The following is a 22,379-nucleotide window of genomic DNA, read 5'->3' as shown; positions in this document are numbered from 1 at the left end:
TCTTCACTGGATGTTTATTTTATTGTGCTTTTCAAAGAATCACCTCCTGGACCTGAAAATTCAGTATTTTTCAACGTGTCGATAACTGCCTTTATTTTAAACTAATCCCTTCTCCCTTTGGGTTGATTTTGTTGTCCTTTTCTAGCTTTTTAGGTTCATATATTTGCACTCTGGTTGCAATTAATGATTCTAACTTTACTTGGAACTCAAGTTTGGCTGCATCTCATCTTCCTGTCATACGGTGTTATCATTATCACTACTTTCTAAGAATTTTTTAACCCAAGAGTGTGTTTGTTTATCCTTTTATAGATTTCTTGTCTTACTATAACATATGTACAACTCTGCCTGCCAAAGTAGGAACTGTCTACATTTTCCTTTCAGACTATATTATGATGCTTTTCTAAATCTTCCACAAAGATTTGGAAAGATATAATCTCTTTGGTTGTATGGACCAAAGAGATTATATTAATCATATTAATCATATTATTCAACTTCTATAATTGGTTTGTCAGAGACTGCAAGAAATGTGTTACAGTTTTATAAAGACTATGGTTTTACCATTTTCATTTCGTATTTCATCAATATTTTTATATCATATATTTCAACATAATGCTATTTAATGAAGAAAGACTCAGAGCTGTTCTTTGGAAACTGTGACATGTATCAATAAAATAATGTTCTTTGGCTTGATAGTTTTGTCCTATATTGTATTTTGTCTGCTATTTTTTATTCTCTCTCTCTTTTTTTTTTATTTGGCTGTGCTGCGTGGCTTGTGGGATCTTAGTTCCCCCACCAGGGTTTGAACCCGGGCCCCCTTAAGTGGAAGCATGGATTCTTAATCACTGGCCACCAGGGCATCCCTGTCTGCTTTTATTATTATAGTTAGTAGGTAATTAATATTATTTTCTTTTGGTCTGAATTTGCCATTACATCTTTTCCTATCTCTTTATTTATTTATTTAACATCTTTATTGGAGTATAATTGCTTTACAATGTTGTGTTAGTTTCTGCTGTATAACAAAGTGAATCAGCTATATGTATACATATATCCCCATATCTCCTTATTTTTACCTATTAGTTTTATTGGTTCATGGCTTGTCACCAATTTATTTGCTCTGGATTTCCCACACACTTTTTGATTAATTTATTTGTCTGCTGGAATATTTCTTTGAGTCACTTTTTCAGAAAGGGCATGTACATAATACACATTCTTTTTGAGTGTCCATGGAATATTTAAAAGAAACTATTTCTGTAGAAGGCAAAGTTTGGTATACTATTAAGTAAGAAAAACAAGTTATTAATTCATATGAATAGCATGACCTCATTGTGTTTGTGTATATGTGTAAACATTTATACAGATGTGTGGTTACATTTATAAGCATATATCCATACAGAGGTACACTGAAATAGAAAAGGAATATGTGGTAAAGAGTAAACTGTTATAATATTTAGACGGGAGAGCTACATACCTTTTAAAATATTTTCCAATTTTTCTCTAATAAGCATGTAATAATTAAAAACTGAGTTTTCATTGTTTTTTTTTAAAAAGAGTTACTACCATAAGAAAAAATATGCTGAGCTCAATATGGTAATAGAGAAAAAATTAATAGGAAAAAAGAAATCTAGTAATAACAAATGAGATCTTCAGTGATTTGCTGGATATGTGGAAAGAGCTGGACTTCAGAATCAAAAGCCAGGGTCAAGTCCTGGATCTGACACTCAAGCTCTGTGGAACTGAGCAAGCTGATTTTTTCTAAAACTCAGTTTCTTACTATTGGAAATGAAGGCGATAATAACTGTACCTATTTTCTAAGATCATGAGAGAATGACATGAGATAAAAGAAAAGTGCTTTGTAAAAGTTAAAGCACCACAAAAAATGTTAGTTACTCCTATATTATTTTTAACCATAAAAAGAGGCTTTTGTCTTAAAACCTGAGGCTTTTCAAAGACAGCAAAAATTAAATGCTCAAGAAAAGATGGGGCTATGGTTTTACTTTGATAGAAGTTCAGCCTTTCAGGTTCTGTAATACTGGAAGGCATGACTTGTGGTCATCAATGAAAATCGTGGGAATCGAAGGCTATAATCCCAGGGGCTGTCAGTATCTGCACATTTTTAGGAAGCTGAACACTAGTTTCAGGGTGGCAGTATGGATCCAGCCATAAAGTGCAAGTTAAATCTGTTCCCTAGTCTTCATTTTTGTCTTTTACTTTGAAAATATCAAAGCCACTGTAAATGGGACTAATAATCTTCCCCTTGTCTGTTTCACAAGATTCTAATAGGTATGGCAAGGTACAGTAATACAGGCTCAGGAGCACTGTAAAATAAGGGGCTGTACAAATGGAAGAGATAATTATTCATAGTAGTTAGCATGGTTAAATCTCTCAAGAGCATACTTGACAAATTCTCTTCTCGCTTGAAGCACTTTTCTCCTTCCTGGGTGAGTGCTTGTGGGATGATGACGTAACATTAAGAAGAAAGTGTGTGTGTGTGTGCACCCACGTGTGTGTGTGAGAGAGAGAGAAACACTCCTTGGAAATGAGAGAGCAGAGGTGGGCAATTAAGAAAAGAGGAGGAGGGAAGTTCATGTGAATTTTTCAAGTTTAGTCCGAACTCTCAAGTCCTTTCCTAATATCCACATAAAGCACTGGCCATAACTGCTTTTAAAACATTTTATTAGGAGGAATTGAGCATATAAAAGGAAAACTTTCCAGCAGAGGTACAAAACCTACCTCCTAATGTAGCTTGAAAAGTTAGAATGTTTTGACTGTAGCCATTTAGTGACAGAGGGAGCAAATGGCTGTTAGTGTGTTGGCCACCAATGCGTCAAATTCAGGAAACTTCAAGTGTTTAGTCTCCTGTGGAGTTGGTCTCCTATTTCCTGAGGTCTTTTAATCGCTTGGATTGTAACTGTAATAAAAATGTCTGTACCAACTTCCACTGCTGGAGAGTCAGGAGTTGGATTTCACCCACTCTGAGTAAGAGCCCTGGTTTAGGGGAAGATCCTTGGCTGCCATTTCATAAACAGACTTTCTGAGAATCTCTGATGCACTGTGTCTCTAGGCCCAGACTCTTTGGCAATGCTACGAACACAGCAATTCTTTTGTAAATCTGTACTTATGAGTAAACCTGTCTCATTAAGGGCAGAAGGACACATAAGTGGGAGGCATGGTTGCTGCCTTTACCAACACAAGAATCTTCTTAAGCAACACATGAACCTCTTCTTCTCATATATGCCCTCATATTCTTTCTATGGCATCTATTTATTTCAGTATTTCCATAGCAACTGCAGCTATGAAATTACCCCAGAGGTAGAGCATTTCTAAATTCTATCAGATTAAGCTAAGGGAAAAAGCAATGATAATAATGTTATTAATCAGATTAAGCCCTTATAGAAGTAAACAATTTCTTCATGATGTACAAAGTCTGACACTTGTTCATTCCTTCCCTTTGAAGACAAGGAAGAAGTTAATATCTCCCTTTAATAAATGAGGATACTGGTACTCAGAAATTAAATGACTGATCTAACATCACACCAGGAGAGCAAGGACTAGAACCAATGTATTCTATTTACATCACTTTCCTTCCCAAGGAAGCTTAGTGCTCCTAATTTTAATTTGTTCATTTATCCAAATCCATAAGAATAATCAAAACTAAGCTTTTAAGAGATCTATCATCAAAGTAGAAAAGCTTCTCATTGATTTTCTAATCATAAAAACTCAAATTAAAAACTATTACATAAGGCATCTATTAGAAATTGGTTCAAAATAAATGTAAACAAACCTCTTCAGTAGTGGATAGGTTATAGTTTAACATTTGGTCTCATTATTGCTCATGGTTCTGAAAATTGGAAAAATCTTTTTAAGTAAATCCAGTAAAAGTTCTCCAATTGCCATAAAGTAAACTTGGTAACATAAATCAAAGGACTTATGTTAAGAACATAATTCAAAATAAAATAACATAAAAATTTTTACTCAGTTATTTATACGCATGTTATGTACAATACTAAAAGTTTGGAAAATACCCAATATCTTCCTAGTGGCCAATGGTTTTAAAATGTGGTGTGTAAACATAATGTAAACCTAAACAGATAAAAAGCTAAAATGGAAATTATTAACAATGGAAAGCTATATACATATTTACATTAAGTCAATCAATAGAAAATACAAAGGAAAGCATGTATAAAATGATTAAAGAGAATTACAATGCCTTACTAAATCCAAATTTGTTTGATCACAGCTATGTACATGTAAGGATTAAGGATTCAAGAGATCATAGGAAAATATGAATAATCATTAAATCAAAGATAAAGCCATAACTGGTATAGTCTCTCTCCAAATTATGTAAATGTTTAATTAAAATACGATCTTAAGTTGATCAGTAACCAACACAGGCAAGAATAAATTAAATTTATATTAGACTGGTCTCCTTCCTGAACTCAGAGCATCAAACAGGGTGGTCCTTACACAGAAATAATTAACTAACTAAACCACTATCTTCAATATTCTGATTCCATCAACCAAAAAAAAAAAACGCACAGACTGAGCCCAGGGCTTAGGTTTTCTCTGTTTTGTACAGGATGTCTTTCAGACATCTTGTTTCCACTAATGGAACAAGAGGCAGTTTGAATGAATGACATTGCTCTGTTCTAAGGGCTTTGTTTCCAAGAGACATACATACAGCCCTAGGGTCCTCCTTAAACAAACTCTATCTTCAAAACAAACTTATTTCATTTTATTCTCCCAGCTTCCCCAACCTCCCCCAAAAGAGAACTCTTTACATTTTTCGTGTGGCAGCTTATTGGACTTAGGAAAGTTCAGAAGAACTTAAAATGCTAAAACATCCATCTGAGGGCTTGAGGGCTGTGCTGAACTCTGAAATCAATATCGAACAAGGAAAGGTCTTTCAGTAAAGCTTAACTGAATTCTGATAAGAATTAAATTACATTTAGAGTCACCACGGATAGATCTCATTAAAGAAAAATCGTGATTAAAGTTTCTTCAGAGGGAGTGAAGTCAAAAAGGATGGTAAGAATTTCCATTATTTGAATTCACCCACTTCTTCCAAGGATGTGATTAAATATCACCCAGATAGTGCTCCTTGTCACCAGCATAGTATAGTAACAGGCAACCAAGGCCTAAGGAAACATATCCTAAAGAATCACTGAGCTGCTACGCCTGGAATGGAGATGGAAACCTCAGTCCACCACTGTAGAAGCTCTTAATTAGACAGCTTAGACTTTCTTAAGTTTTACTATACCCTCAGGAGAGCAAGCAAAGCATTTAAAAAAGAGAGGGGGGTTAAGTCTGAGATTTCCCAAGCCCGATGCATCTCACTACACATGTAAGGTGCTCACTTTCAGAAACGCTAAATAGGCCAGAAATCTTATCAAAATTAATCTCAGAATAACATTCATTCCACTAGCCTTCCCTGAGCCAGACAAGTGTGCTTTACAAGGACTGCCTCATTTCATATTTGCAAGTCTGGGGAGAATCCAGCAATCATCACCATTATATATATGAGGAAACTGAGGCTTAGAAAGATCAAGGAACTTTCCCAAGAAGTCAAAGTATTAAGTGATGCGGCGCGCCTCAGGCTGGTGCAACATCACGCCGGCCTCTGACACCGCAGGCTCGCTCCGCATCCGTACCCTTCCCTCCCCCTGGCCTGAGTGAGCCAGAGCCCCCGAATCAGCTGCTCCTTTAACCCTGTCCTGTCTGAGCGAAGAACAGACGCCCTCAGGCGACCTACACGCAGAGGCGGGTCCAAATCCAAAGCTGAACCCCGGGAGCTGTGCGAACAAAGAAGAGAAAGGGAAATTTCTCCCAGCAGCCTCAGGAGCAGCAGAATAAATCTCCACAAACAACTTGATGTGCCTGCATCTGTGGAATACCTGAATAGACAACGAATCATCCCAAATTGAGGAGGTGGATTTTGGGAGCAAAGATATATATATATATTTTTCCTGTTTCTCTTTTTGTGAGTGAGTATGTGTATGCTTCTGTGTGTGATTTTCTCTGTATAGCTTTGCTTTTACCATTTGTCCTAGGGTTCTGTCCGTCCGTTTTTTTTTTTTTTTACTTTAAAAAATTTTTTTCTTAATAATTATTATTAATCTTTTATTTTAATAACTATTTTATTTTCTTTTATATTATTTTCTTTTCTTTCTTTCTTTCTTTCTATTTTTTCTCCCTTTTATTCTGAGCCATGAGGATGAAAGGCTCCTGGTGCTCCAGCCAGGCATCAGGGCTATGCCTCTGAGGTGGAAGAGCCAACTTCAGGACACTGGTCCACAAGAGACCTCCCAGCTCCACGTAATGTCAAACGGCAAAAATCTCCCAGAGATCTCCATCTCAACGCCAAGACCCAGCTTCACTCAACGACCAGCAAGCTACAGTGCTGGACACTCTATGCCAAACAAATAGCAAGACAGGAACACAACCCCATCCATTAGCAGAGAGGCTGCCTAAAATCATAATAAGGCCACAGACACCTCAAAACACACCACCAGACGTGCACCCGCCCACCAGAAAGACAAGATCCAGCCTCATCCACCAGAACACAGGCACTAGTCCCCTCCACCAGGAAGCCTACACAACCCACTGAACCAACCTTAGCCACTGCGGACAGACACCAAAAACAACGGGAACCACGAACCTGCAGCCTGCGAAAAGGTGACCCCAAACACAGTAAATTAAGCAAAATGAGAAGACAGAAAAACACACAGCAGATGAAGGAGCAAGGCAAAAACCCACCAGAAATAACAAATGAAGAGGAAATAGGAAGTCTACCTGAAAAAGAATTCAGAATAATGATAGTAAACATGATCCAAAATCTTGGAAATAGAATAGAGAAAATACAAGAAATGTTTAACAAGGACCTAGAAGAACTAAAGAGCAAACAAACAATGAACAACACAATAAATGAAATTAAAAATTCTCTAGAAGGGATCAATAGCAGAATAACTGAGGCAGAAGAACGGATAAGTGACCTGGAAGATAAAATAGTGGAAATAACTACTGCAGAGCAGAAGAAAGAAAAAAGAATGAAAAGAATTGAGGACAGGCTCAGAGACCTCTGGGACAACATTAAACGCACCAACATTCGAATTATAGGGGTCCCAGAAGAAGAAGAGAAAAAGAAGGGGACTGAGAAAATATTTGAAGAGATTATAGTTGAAAACTTCCCTAATATGGGAAAGGAAATAGTTAATCAGGTCCAGGAATCACAGAGAGTCCCACACAGGATAAATCCAAGGAGAAACACGCCAAGACACATATTAATCAAACTATCAAAAACTAAATAAAAAGAAAAAATATTAAAAGCAGCAAGGGAAAAGCAACAAATAACACACAAGGGAATCCCCATAAGGTTAACAGCTGATCTTTCAGCAGAAACTCTGCAAGCCAGAAGGGAGTGGCAGGACATATTTAAAGTGATGAAGGAGAAAAACCTACAACCAAGATTATTCTACCCAGCAAGGATCTCATTCAGATTTGATGGAGAAATTAAAACCTTTACAGACAAGCAAAAGCTAACAGAATTTAGCACCACCAAACCAGCTTTACAACAAATGCTAAAGGAACTTCTCTGGGCAGGAAACACAAGAGAAGGAAAAGACCTACAATAACAAACCCAAAACAATTAAGAAAATGGGAATAGGAACATACATATCGATAATTACCTTAAATGTAAATGGATTAAATGCTCCAACCAAAAGACATAGACTGGCTGAACAGATACCAAAACAAGACCCGTATATATGCTGTCTACAAGAGACCCACTTCAGACCTAGGGACACATACAGACTGAAAGTGAGGGAATGGAAAAAGTTATTCCATGCAAATGGAAATCAAAACAAAGCTGGAGTAGCAACTCTCATATCAGACAAAATAGACTTTAAAATAAAGACTATTACAAGAGACAAAGAAGGACACTACATAATGATCAAGGGATCAATCCAAGAAGGAGATATAACAATTGTAAATATTTATGCACCCAACATAGGAGCACCTCAATACATAAGGCAAATGCTAACAGCCATAAAAGGGGAAATCGACAGTAACACAGTCATAGTAGGGGACTTTAACACCCCACTTTCACCAATGGACAGATCATCCAAAATGAAAATAAATAAGGAAACACAAGCTTTACATGACACATTAAACAAGATGGACTTAATTAATATTTATAAGACATTCCATCCAAAAACAACAGAATACACATTCTCCTCAAGTGCTCATGGAACATTCTCCAGGAGAGATCATATATTGGGTCACAAATCAAGCCTTGGTAAATTTAAGGAAATTTAAATCATATCAAGTATCTCTTCCGACCACAACGCTATGAGACTAGATATCAATTACAGGAAAAAATCTGTAAAAAATACAAACACGTGGAGGCTAAACAATACACTACTTAATAACCAAGAGATCACTGAAGAAATCAAAGAGGAAATCAAAAAATACCTAGAAACAAATGACAATGAAAACACGACGACCCAAAGCCTATGGGATGTAGCAAAAGCAGTTCTAAGAGGGAAGTTTATAGCAATACAATCCTACCTTAAGAAACAAGAAACATCTCAAATAAACAACCTAACCTTACACCTAAAGCAATTAGAGAAAGAAGAACAAAAAAACCCTCAAATTTAGCAGAAAGAAAGAAATCATAAAGATCAGATCAGAAACAAATGAAAAAGAAATGAAGGAAACGATAGCAAAGATCAATAAAACTAAAAGCTGGTTCTTTGAGAAGATAAAGAAAATTGATAAACCATTAGCCAGACTCATCAAGAAAAAAAGGGAGAAGACTCAAATCAATAGAATTAGAAATGAAAAAGGAGAGGTAACAACTGACACTGCAGAAATACAAAGGATCATGAGAGATTACTACAAGCAACTCTATGCCAATAAAATGGACAATCTGGAAAAAAATGGACAAATTCTTAGAAATGCACAACCTTCTGAGACTGAACCAGGAAGAAATAGAAAATATGAACAGACCAATCACAAGCACTGAAATTGAAACTGTGATTAAAAATCTTCCAACAAACAAAAGCCCAGGACCAGATGGCTTCACAGGCGAATTGTATCAAACATTTAGAGAAGAGCTAACACCTATCCTTCTCAAACTCTTCCAAAATATAGCAGAGGGAGGAACACTCCCAAACTCATTCTACGAGGCCACCATCACCCTGATACCAAAACCCGACAAAGATGTCACAAAGAAAGAAAACTACAGGCCAACATCACTGATGAACATAGATGCAAAAATCCTCAACAAAATACTAGCAAACAGAATCCAACAGCACAGTAAAAGGATCATACACCATGATCAAGTGCGGTTTATCCCAGTAATGCAAGGATTCTTCAATATATGCAAATCAATGAATGTGATACATCGTATTAACAAACGGAAGGAGAAAAACCATATGATCATCTCAATAGATGCAGAGAAAGCTTTCGACAAAATTCAACACCCATTTATGATAAAAACCTTGGAGAAAGTAGGTATAGAGGGAACATTCCTCAACATAATAAAGGCCATATATGACAAACCCACAGCCAACATTGTCCTCAATGGAGAAAAACTGAAACCATTTCCACTAAGATCAGGAACAAGAAAAGGTTGCCCACTCTCACCACTATTATTCAACATAGTTTTGCAAGTTTTAGCCACAGCAATCAGAGAAGAAAAAGAAATAAAAGGAATCCAAATAGGAAAAGAAGAAGTAAAGCTGTCACTGCTTGCAGATGACATGATACTATACATAGAGAATCCTAAAGATGCTACCAGAAAACTACTAGAGCTAATCAATGAATTTGGTAAAGTAGCAGGATACAAAATTAATGCACAGAAATCTCGAGCATTCCTATACACTAATGATGAAAAATCTGAAAGTGAAATTAAGAAAACACTCCCATTTACCATTGCAACAAAAAGAATAAAATATCTAGGAATAAACCTACCTAAGGAGATAAAAGACCTGTATGCAGAAAATTATAAGACCCTGATGAAAGAAATTAAAGATGATACAAATAGATGGAGAGATATACCATGTTGTTGGATTGGAAGAATCAACATTGTGAAAATGACTCTACTACCCAAAGCAGTCTACAGATTCAATGCAATCCCTATCAAACTACCACTGTCATTTTTCACAGAACTAGAAAAAAAAATTTCACAATTTGTATGGAAATGCAAAAGACCCCGAATAGCCAAAGCAATCTTGAGAAAGAAAAACGGAGCTGGAGGAATCAGGCTCCCTGACTTCAGACTATTCTACAAAGCTACAGTAATCAAGACAGTATGGTACTGGCACTAAAACAGAAATATAGATCAATGGAACAGGATAGAAAGCCCAGAGATAAACCCATGCACATATGGTCACCATATCTTTGATAAAGGAGGCAAGAATATACAGTGGAGAAAAGACAGCCTCTTCAACAAGTGGTGCTGGGAAAACTGGACAGCTACATGTAAAGGTATGAAATTAGAACACTCCCTAACACCATACACAAAAATAAACTCAAAATGGATTAAAGACCTAAATGTAAGGCCAGACACCATCAAACTCTTAGAGGAAAACACAGGCAGAACACTCTATGACATAAATCACACAAGATCCTTTTGACCCACCTCCTAGAGAAATGGAAATAAAAACAACAATAAACAAATGGGACCTAATGAAACTTCAAAGATTTGCAGAGCAAAGGAAACCATAAACAAGACCAAAAGACAACCCTCAGAATGGGAGAAAAGATTTGCAAATGAAGCAAGTGACATAGGATTAATGTCCAAAATTTACAAGCAGCTCATGCAGCTCAATATCAAAAAAACAAACAACCCAATCCAAAAATGGGCAGAAGACCTAAATAGACAGTTCTCCAAAGAACATATACAGATTGTCAACAAGCACATGAAAGAATGCTCAACATCATTAATCATTAGAGAAATGCAAATCAAAACTACAATGAGATATCATCTCACACTGGTCAGAATGGCCATCATCAAAAAATCTACAAACAATAAATGCTGGAGAGGATGTGGAGAAAAGGGAACCCTCTTGCACTGTTGGTGGGAATGTAAATTGATGCAGCCACTATGGAGAACAGTATGGAGGTTCCTTAAAAAACTAAAAATACAACTACTATACGACCCAGCAATCCCACTACTGGGCATATACCCTGAGAAAACCATAATTCAAAAAGAGTCATGTACCACAATGGTCATTGCAGCTCTATTTACAATAGCCAAGATATGGAAGCAACCTAAGTGTCCATCAACAGACGAATGGATAAAGAAGATGTGGCACATATATACAATGGAATATTACTCAGCCATAAAAAGAAACGAAATTGAGTTATTTGTAGTGAGGTGGATGGACCTAGAGTCTGTCATACAGAGTGAAGCAAGTCAGAAAGAGAAAAACAAATACTGTATGCTAACACATATATATGGAATCTAAGAAAAAAAAGTCATGAAGAACCTAGGGGCAAGACAGGAATAAAGACGCAGACCTACTAGAGAATGGACTTGAGGATATGGGGAGGGGGAAGGGTAAGCTGGGACAAAGTGAGAGAGTGGCGTGGACATATATACACTACCAAACATAAAACAGATAGCTAGTGGGAAGCAGCCGCATAGCACAGGGAGATCAGCTCGGTGCTTTGTGACCACCTAGAGGGGTGGGATAAGGAGGGTGGGAAGGAGACGCAAGGGGGAAGAGATATGGGAACATATGTATATGTATAACTGATTCCCTTTGTTATACAGCAGAAACTAACACACCATTGTAAAGCAATTATACTCCAATAAAGATGTTAAAAAAAAAAAAAGAAAAAGTATTAAGTGATGGAATCAAATTCAAACCCATGTTCTTCATACCATGTTATAGTGTTTCCCGGTATTGTTCATGTGATTCCTCGCTCGTAAGAGATGAAAGAAAACTGAAGGCAGCAGCCATAGGAGCATCATTCAAGTAACAAGAATCAACAATGCAGTGAAAAAAAGGGTGAAAAATAGACACAAGAATTACAAAAAACAGTGTATTCTGTGGTCACTTAGTGTATGGACAAACAGCCATAGGTGCTTCTAGAGGCTCTGCTGAGATCACTGCAATAAATAATTTCACTCTGGTCCTAGATCAGTGTGAATGACAGTCCACACAGTCTGTTACAAAGGCAGGGAACTTTGTAATTTTCTCATTCAATGAAGATTTCTAAGAGTGATATTTGAAACATTTTTATTTCCTAAAGAGGCAAACTTTTGTTCACTAGACTTTTCCTGATATGTAATTGTCCCTTCCAAAGCAACGGGATATCACTGTGTCTGTGTTTATGTTCTGGAGAAACTAAAGCCTTGTGGTATGTTTATGTTCTGGAGAACTAAAGCCTTGTGGTGTCTGCAACAAATACGAGACTAATGTGAACAACTGAATTTAATCCTGGCTTTGACACTAATAAAATAAGTCATTTCCTTCCTCTCTGTGTATTCTCACTTTTTTTAAAAAATAAATTTATTTATTTATTTATTCATTTTTGCCTGCATTGGGTCTTTGTTGCTGCATGCAGGCTTTCTCTAGTTGCAGCGAGCGGGGGCTACTCTTCATTGCGGTGTGCGGACTTCTCATTGTGGTGGCTTTTTTTGTTGAGGAGCACGGGCTCCAGGCACGCAGGCTTCAGCAGTTGTGGCACGTGGGCTCAGCAGTTGTGGCTCACGGGCTCAGCAGTTGTGGCTTGCGGGCTCTAGAGCACAGGCTCAGTAGTTGTGGTGCACGGGCTTAGTCGCTCTGCGGCATGTGGGATCTTCCCGGACCAGGGCTCGAACCCGTGTCTCCTGCATTGGCAGGCGGATTCTTAACCACTGTGCCACCAGGGAAGTCCCTGTATTCTCACTTCTAAAGAGAGGAGTTAGACAAATGACCTTAAGTTTTTTTTTTCCAGCTCCAACATTGTGTGGCACTATAGTGATATTATATGTCACCAAGTTGCCCTTGGGGAGGAAAATGAAATAAAATTGAACTTAAGAGATGCAAAACAATATTCAATCCTGCAAGATCTTAATCTTGAAGAAATTTCAGATCTATGCTACAGATTCCAGAGCTGCAATGAGTTCGAGCTGTCAGGTTATAGGAAAATCCCAGTGAGGCCAGCAACTTCTGCAATAAACTTGAACCTCGGGGCTCTGAAAAGCTATGTGTATAACTTCCAATACCTCGCACCCAAGGTTTCTCTTACGTTGAAATGCTGGGGATGCTGAGGGCCAAATCGTGCCTCTTGTGTGGGTTTGCAAAAAAGCACTACTTTTTCCACTAACAAGTGTTCAACAGAGAGATAAAATCGTGTAGAAGGATAGCAAGGAAATTTACTTTAGATTAAAAAAGTTTATGTTCATTTACCAAACTGCTCTATCAGAAGATAGCCTAACGTGTAGATTTAAGTAGCCTGACAAACAGCTAAGGTAATGTGACTATGAGTATTTTTTAGTCACCCAGCTATGTTATTAAAATATAGTTGTGTATTTTAAAAAGGAGACAATTATTAGCTCAGTCAACATGACTATTTATTTCCCTTTAAGGTAGTCTATAATAGTTTCTCTAACTGCGTCATGAAAACCTGCTGGGTATGACAGGTAAGAGAAATTCTGGGTAGAAAAAAGGTGATTCAAAGGACCCAGGAGTTTGAAAGAGCACTCACAAGTCCCAAGGCCCTGCAACGTTCCTCTACAAATACATCAAATACGGAGTGAGATCTAATAAGAAGTGGTGTGACTCTGCTACTTGGGAAACCTTCTGATGCTTTAAGGGGGAACGTGTTAGCTTGTACATGTATACTTGTAAGCCACAGCGTGATGATCTTCCTGGCAGACCACTAACTGAATGGTAGCCCCATCTAATGCACCCTTTGACCTCATATGAACAGGGGGCATATGGATAAAAATTAAGACAGACCAATTTACACACACGCATATTTTGAAATCTGATGAGAAGCCAAGATCTGACGGCTACGTCTGAGCTGGAGTGACTGGCATTTTGCGAAAGAAGTCATCTGTGTAAAGTACCTGAGGACCAAATCGGAACTTACGATGTAGCAGGGCTCACAGTAGGCTTTCTTCTCCACCGCATAGAAGGGCTGCCCTCGGAGCCTGTTGTTACAGACGATGCAGGTAAAACAATGCACGTGGAAGACCTGATCCATCGCAGTGCATCCTGTGCCTTCCCCTACTACATTTTCCCCACAGCGAGCACAGCGGCCTGAAAGAAGAAAGGGGTTGACTGTTAAGAACACCTTCAGTCCTTCTAAAGAAGACAACGTGTGGTGGGGACAGCACACTTGTAATGTCAACAGCAGATGGGATCACCACCACCGCCATCACCGTCATGAGCAGGGTGACCACTACAGCCCCCGTGAGGCCAGCATGACGGGGATTTTACGAATCAGTTGACAAGCTGACCCTCACAGCCAAGGTCCCATGGAGAGTGACTGAGTAGAACTCAGGTCTCCTGATGTTGAGGCCACTGCTCTGCCTCTAATCTCACACACAAATTAAGAGGAACATGACTCAGGATGGTAGGAGCGGAAGGCACAATCTAGAAAAGTCTTTCTCCTTGGAGAGACTATGTGTCCAGCTAGACTGCGAGGGAACTGGGTCCAAACTCAAACTTCAACTCCTTCCACGAAAGCCTGGCTTGCAAAACCTCTGCATCCAGCCCTCAGTGACAGGCAGATAAAAAAGTAGTCCCTTTTATTTCCAGATAGCGCTGACTGCTAGAAAGTGTTCTCGTACTGAGCCGGAATGCTTCCTCATTCTGTTACCCAATAGTCCCAGTTCTGTCCTTGAGGGCCTCAAGAAATAAGTCTCATCTCTTACACTTGACACCCTTTAAGATATTACAACTCAGCATTGCCTCCAAGTCTGTTTAGAGTTTGAATATCCCTTAATCATGCAACAGTTCCACAGACTGTAGGATTTTGAGTCCCTCATGGCCTTGGTTGGCACTGTCCAGCCCAGTGTTCTGCAAATTTTCAGCATGATTAAATTGATTCGTGGGGCTTCTGACCACACATGGACACTGTGTTTAGGCTAAAAAAAACTGCATTAAAATTTGAATAATAACATTAACATGTAATTTACAAAAAAAACCTTTATGTCATTGAGAGGCATTGTGCTGGCTGCAGTCTGTACCCATAGCTGGCTTCACCATGGGAATCTTGAGCCAGAGGTCAGAGCCGCATTCAGTTTCCCTTCTTATTCTTTATTTCTACGAAGGTAAAAAGTTTTAACCAGTATTACAAGTCACTGGGAACGTCAGCAAGAATCGGCAGGCTTTTACAGATAAGCTTTAGCAAACCTAGTGCTTCCTGTGGGTCAGGCATTTTCTAGGTGCTTTCTGTATATTAACTCATTTCATATTCACAACAACCTGTGTGACAAGTACTATTAGTATCGCTATTTTACAGATGAGGAAACTGGGTTACATAAGTGGTTGACTACCTTCTAACCCAAGCAGTCTAGCTTCAGTGTCGATGGTCCTAACCATTCTGCTGTCTTGCTTCTGCCTAGTTCTGTGCGTCAGGATTGAACACAGAGCTGACACTATGGAGAGATTTCTCACTAAAGGCTGCCTTCAGCCCTCCATCACATTGAACTGACGACTATTTCACACCTAGAAGGGAGGAGGTTTAAATGTTTCAACTTGGGAGAAAAGAGGCAAATGTGTTTCTAATCCTCTCTTGCACTGATCCTGGAAAGTATTTCTTTACATTCTGTTGCAGAATTTGAATGCATCTTTAAAATATAGCCCAAACTATAGAACATTTTCCCCCTAAAGAATGAGAAATATCAGGTGCTGAAAAAAAGAGTCAAACTTTTGGAAACTGAGCCACTTCCACCATAGATGATATTTTTATGAAGTCTTGACATATTCTTGACATTTGATAAACTTTTATAAAATAAATGTTTGTAATAAACTTTGTGGCTTGATTTACAAACTTCTATCCAAGAGTGAACTTGTGTCTGTTTTTTATTAAAAGATGTGCAACTTTAGAAAGGTGCTTTAAAATTTTAGACTCTCATTGCCTTTAGTATCAAAATTAGGATTTTCATATGGCACTATTTTGTGATTCTTCAGAAAAAAAAAAACTTCATTGATTTACTAAAAAGTTCACTATACTATGTTTGAAAAGGATGCTGAAAGTCTGAGAGCTTCATGCCACTATCTGACAACATTTCACTACAGAGAACATATTGGGAATTACAGGCGAATGGATCACCAATCCATAAAATATAATTTAAAAAATTATATCGTCATCATCATAGCATTCCAAATTTTCTTTTTCAACTGCTTGTGCAAAATAATCACATTCATCCCATTGTATATAGATTCACTTCCAATATTTATACTGGAATTGTTTTCACTAACGTTTACATTTGTAATGTTAATCTGAAGTGGTATTTATGGGATTATCTTTATTACTATCTTTTCTACTTTCAAAGAATCATATTCAAATCACTGATCTATTTTGGCGAACTGAAGAAATAGTGTAATATAGTAATGATTAAAAAATGTAGGTTTAGCAGCAGTAGGAAAAAAAAACATACTAATGACATGAAAATACTGTGAGCGTAATGGCAATGTTACTGAACATTGGATAAACAACACCGATCAACATAGGTTTGGTGGTACATATGCAATCTTTAAGAATGTGATGATTCATATTAAAAGCATATTGGATTCCTGTGAATATTGTAGTTTTACAATTCAGATTCATTAAATGCAAGTCAACAAAATAATTATTTATTACTCTTTCCTTTTCTGGACTCCTTGATACTCCATCAGGGACTACCAGTGATCTGTGGACCACACTTTGGAAAAAATTTGTTCTGGCCAAATGTGATTGACTATTGGTCATGGTGGTCGATGAGACAGGTAGAGGTTGCAATTATGATTCCAGACCATGGCTGCCCAATGCGTAATATCTGGAATCCAAGAGGCTGAGCCTACATGGTTTATGGAGAGTTTGAGAGCTACCCATGAGGATCTAGGAGAAAATTTCAATCACTGATTAAAGGGAAAGGTTGGAGCAGAGCCCTAAAGGGCAGGATGAAAAGCTAAGCTTTGGAATCATCATTGTATTCAACAGGCATTCCCCAGGTATTTACTCTTTGCCCAGTACTGTAATCTGTATGATACCCAGAAAGGAATTAGGCGACGTCAGTGCCTTTCACATTAATTAGGAGACTATATAACATCCTACAATCACATGACAAAATGTGGTGTCATCTGAGAAAGTGCTCTGGAGATGTGGGAGGAACATCACACTTGAGAGGGCTCAGGAAAGGTTTTGTGGAGAAAGAGGCATTTAAGTCCAATCTTAAAGGATGGAATTTTGACAGGTGGGGATGGAAGAGAAAAAAACATTCTAGTTTTTCCACACAGTGGATGAGTGGCTGGGTTTCCTGGATCCAAACACTGTGCAGTGGCTTGGTGGTGGGACAACAAGGTTTTGTCCTCTCGGCTATGAAAGCAGATGGTCTGTGTTCACAAGGAACAATCTTTTCCTTTATATTTTGGAGAATATTCTTCCAGAGTGGGTCAGGCTAATACGCTGGACCCAGACATGACCAGCTTGCTGCCTCCCGTATTTTTCCTATTCTTGGGAGAAACTGGGGACACCAGGCTCGAGGGCAGTCAGTCTGGCACCTTTAAAATCACAAGCACAGAAAAGAGCAAAGAACAAAAATTAAAAATAGCTCTCTCTACACTTTCTGTCTACAGCAGGACAGAAAAGGTGCCCGAATGTTACCTTTTCACATTAACAAAAATGTACCGACTATACCTTTTAGGGAGGCATTCACAATGGAAAGAAAGTCACTAGAGCATAATGCGTCCTTGCCCCTAGAGGGGCTCATGCTACACATCATTAAAAGCATCCTGCAATCTTGCTGCCCATCTTGGAGACAAGTATCTCAGCGCTTTTAAACGAGAAAAAACCAGGGGAATGGTACCAGACTTGGAGGCATCAGAGTATGAAGGAAACATTGTTGATTAGGGGCCAGTGGGAAGCCCAGGGTCAAGTTCAGACCCAGGGATGGTATGAGGAGCTCATTGGCAAAGCTTAGCACAGTAACTTAAAAAATCCAAGGACAGAGGGTTAGACAGCCTGGGGGGAACTTTGTCAGTGAATTGAGATGCCTGAACCAAAAAAAGCTTGTCCATGTATTATCGTTTGTTATATATCGATAACGCTTTGTATCGATTGTGGAGCTAGTCAGAGACTCTTCTCACCCCTCCCCCTCCTTCTTCCCTACTCCCACAACTATTACAACCTCTGCAAAGTCTCTGAAATGCTTCTCTTCCATCACAGGTCTGCTGCCCACATTGGGCTTATTATCTTTCATGGGTCATTGCAATGACTTCCTGATTGTTCCACTAGCTCTGACTTACTCCCTCTTACACATGGACAGGCTTTATGGTGGTCTTACTACTTGAGCTAAGTCTGGAAGTTTAGATAGTTTTTGAACAAGCCATTTTAGGAATGGCATGGGTGAAGGGCAACGTTACAGGCAAATCTACAAGTTAAGCAAGACAGGTGGAGTAGTGGGACATGGGTTTTCATATTTACTGGTGCCAGCTTCCTCTTTCTGTAATGTGAATTTATTTTCTTTATAATATGAAAATAAAATTTCATTTAAAAATGATGTTCTTGTGACCAGTACACCATTAATACGATAGGCCATAGACCTTCTTCTGCAGATACTGCTTGTTTCTGGGGTGAGACCAAAAATGTCCAGTCATTTTGAGAGTCGGTGGCATGGTGATGGGGGGGGTGGTGACATACTCTCAAACTTGTGCATTATTCAACATCAAAAGCAAACTAGTACATTTATGCAGACATAAAGCCAGGTCACATATGTCTCCATCTCCTCCTTGCCACTTGCCTTGTAACAGAAATTTTTGGCATAAGCAGAATTAATAGTCTATCTTTAAATATTATAATGAATTGAAACTCTATATGCCAATTGTATGATCTATCAGCTTTCTCACTAAGCACCTTTTAAAATATATTCTGAACAAAGTCCTACTCCAAAAGTTGAATCAATAAGGTTATATCAGAGTAGTGAACTGATAGCAAATCATTCCTAGAAACAAAGCTTGCTCCAATTTACCCTACATGTGTCCACTGGAGTTATCTTCCTAAAGCACAGGCTCCATTAAGTTGATTCAGAAATTATCTTCCACTGAAAGTACAAAAAGTTCATAGAACAAGTTTGTACTCTTTATGTGACAGGTCCATATGACATTCACTGAAGTCTAGGATGATGGCATTTTCTAATCACCAAAGCTTTTACTTTATGAAACCCTGTAGTATTAATGCATGGAATAATAGATAACCTGTTTTTTAAACTGCGTAAGTCCTAGGACAGTGATTCTCAACCTTGCCTGTATGTTGGAATCATCTGGGGAATTAAAAAAAAAAAAAAAAAAATACTGATCTCTGGGTCCCAGCTCCAGAGAGTCTGATTTCATTGGTCTGAGGTAGGATGTCTTAGGATTGGAATTTTTAAAAGCTCTCCAGGTGATTGCAAGTTAAGCCACTGTTCCAAGGGGTGCCTATTTCTGCACTGCTTGTCAGAATAACAGCTGACAAGAAGCGCCCAGACAGACCTCATCTGCACGCAAAACAGTTAGGGGACAGACTGTTAACTGTGAGTTGGCTGAAAAAAAGAAATTTCTGTGGCATCATATAATATATCTTGCTTTTCACCAACAAGAGTAATTTCCCTAATGCTGTCTCTTTATGTTTTAGTCTGAAGAGTTTCCAGTGGCTTTCCATCCATTGATAACACACATGAAGAGAATCAGCTAAGTTTTACCATAAAATACTTTGATAGCATTAAGCCGGAGAAAGCAGTTCACATACATTAATTACAAGTATTCCCATAGAACAGGCTTCTTTTGTGCTGTAAATAAATTTATCATATGGCACTGCTATGTGGCCTTAGACAATACAGAACACACAAAGAATGTCAACCGATAGCCATTTAAGGTAATGATACCACATAGTATACATCATACATCAAATCAAGTTTTATATATTTTCTTGGACTCTGCCTTTAAATACTGTACCAATATCTGGTCTCCTATGGTTAGTGCCATTTAGCTCTGTGAATCCTGGGATCCTTAACATATATTAAAAGCTGGACTGCAGGACACATCTAATTTTGTCACTGCTTGTGTGTATATAATTGTATTATACGACTTCACTGTTATTGCTTAGATGGTCCTTGCAGAGACGGCTTGCAGATTCAACGGGTACATGGATGGGAATGAGAAGCAGAGGGCAGATAGCTGTTCTCCTCTCTTTCTCTTCTCTATTCTCTCTCTCTCTCTCTCTCTCTCTCTCAGGCACACATGTGCACAGGCAGACAACAGGAAAAGGAGCAATGACTACAATAGCACTAGAACCAACGGTAGACATGTACAGCTTTCAGAAGGAGACAAAATAAGAAGTATTTTAGTACAAAATAAGAAATTAAGCTAAGTAACAAGAAAACAAAACAAAACAAACAGACTCCCAAAAATTGTCAGAGAGAATGGTTCGGGAATGGGTGGACAGAGGCCTGGGCAACAAACCAGATGAGATGGAGTGAGAAACGAGTGACCTGGTAAAAGGAAGTCATTACAAAGTTTAACCATGAGGTGACTCATTTATAGACACATATTTGCTTAGGTTGGACCTTCAGGTAAGGAGGTAAATTGGGAGGGGAAGTCCCACATAGGGCTGCATAAGCAAGCATGTTTCACTGATTTAAATACACTGCATTGTGAAGAAGCATAACAAAAACATAAAAGAAAATTACTGTATTTTTTCCTCTGGGTCAGACACTGCCTTAAGCTCTCTACATGCATTCTCTCATTTAGTCCCATCAACATTTATCTATTCTTATTTGATAGATAAGAAACCAGGGGTTAAGTCTCTTGGCCAAGGTCTCAAAGGTACAAATGAGGTGAGGCTGGGATGGGAACCAGGTCAGACTTCTAAAGTCCATCTTCTTAATCAGCTTGTGGTTTTCTAGGAATACACCTCATTATTCAATCATAACTGTGATGTTTTCGGCATTGCTGAGGAGTGGGGTGTGTTCCCACTCCCAGGGAAAGAAGAGCCAGCAAAGTATCACTTCTCCAACACCCCAAGGCTCAGGCGAGCTTAGGGAAGTGTCAGAATCAGCTACACGTGGCGAAATCAGTACAGCTAAGGGTCCTTCAGAGACCTTTGGTTGAACCCTAACCCTTACCCTTCGTTGATTCTCAAACTCTGGCTTCCCACCAGGAACGCTTTTAAAATAATACTGATGGCCACACTCTGCTTGCAGAGATTCTGATTTATTTGGTTTGGTGGGGGGGCCCTGAAATCACGATGCTAATGCGCAGTGGGGTTGGGGACCATTGTTCTAAAGGGAACCACGCGTTCGTATGTTCCACAAAGCGGAGTCCATCCTAGAGTGTTCTTAGAAAGCAGTGATGTTTGGGATCAAAAGCCCTGGCCCTAAGGAGCTACATCTAGGAAACTGCAGAAGGAGAAAGTTGGTCACCATGTACCCTGGTCCTAACCTTCACTAAACTAATATACACAGGCACAGTGGTCAGGAAAATTACTTTCTGACAACAACTTCCAGTCTCAGGAGGAGCGGTAAAAACATAACCAAAAACCAGACAACAACAAAAGCAAAACAAAAAACAATACTGCTTTGCAGTTTGGGATACAATACATGGTGCCCTTTGAACAAAATTATATATTCCATGGTATAAAGGCAATCAGACAGAATTGCGAGTCTTGCCTGTGTTACTCACTAGCTATGGGAACCTGGACAAGTTTCCTAAATTCTCTGATCCTGAAGTCCCTTGTTTTCAAAACAAGTAGTTGAGTCATCTTTCCAGTTATTCTTTCAACCCCTCCACTAACGCACTTACTGAGTCTCTATTCTGTGCTAAGTCCTGTGCACAGGGGTAACCTTTTCTCAGCCTCTGTAAAAAGGAATGGATAAACAACAAGGTCCTACTGTACAGCACAGAGAACTGTATTCAGTATCCTATGATAAACCATAATGGAAAAGAGTATAAGAAATGTATATACATATACATATATATGTATAACTGAATCACTTTGCTGTACAGCAGAAATTAACACAACACTGTAAATCGACTATACTTCAATAAAAAAAAAAAAAAAAAAAGTCATGACGATGACTGCCTTGACTACCTGGTCACCAAGTTCAATGACGGGAACAGCTACAAAGTGCCTAGTACAGTCCGTGCTTATTTCCCCCTCCAACTAAGGAGGTAGAGGAAAACTTCAAAACGAAGAGCTCATTA

General features: G+C 38.6%; 1 protein-coding gene across 14 annotated transcripts in view; it reads right to left on the bottom strand.

The window, feature by feature from the left end:
* LPP (LIM domain containing preferred translocation partner in lipoma) overlaps positions 1-22,379 on the bottom strand; it is a 695,870-nt gene that overhangs the window by 106,674 nt on the left and 566,817 nt on the right. For all 14 annotated transcript variants that reach the window (XM_059920756.1, XM_059920758.1, XM_059920755.1 and 11 more), the window contains one exon: positions 14,086-14,255. In XM_059920756.1, coding sequence (XP_059776739.1) covers positions 14,086-14,255 — 170 coding nt within the window. The remainder of the gene's footprint in view (positions 1-14,085; positions 14,256-22,379) is intronic.

Source organism: Balaenoptera ricei, chromosome 4 (genome assembly GCF_028023285.1).
Source record: "Balaenoptera ricei isolate mBalRic1 chromosome 4, mBalRic1.hap2, whole genome shotgun sequence".
NCBI lineage: Eukaryota > Metazoa > Chordata > Mammalia > Artiodactyla > Balaenopteridae > Balaenoptera > Balaenoptera ricei.
This window is presented reverse-complemented; position numbering and strand designations above follow the sequence as displayed.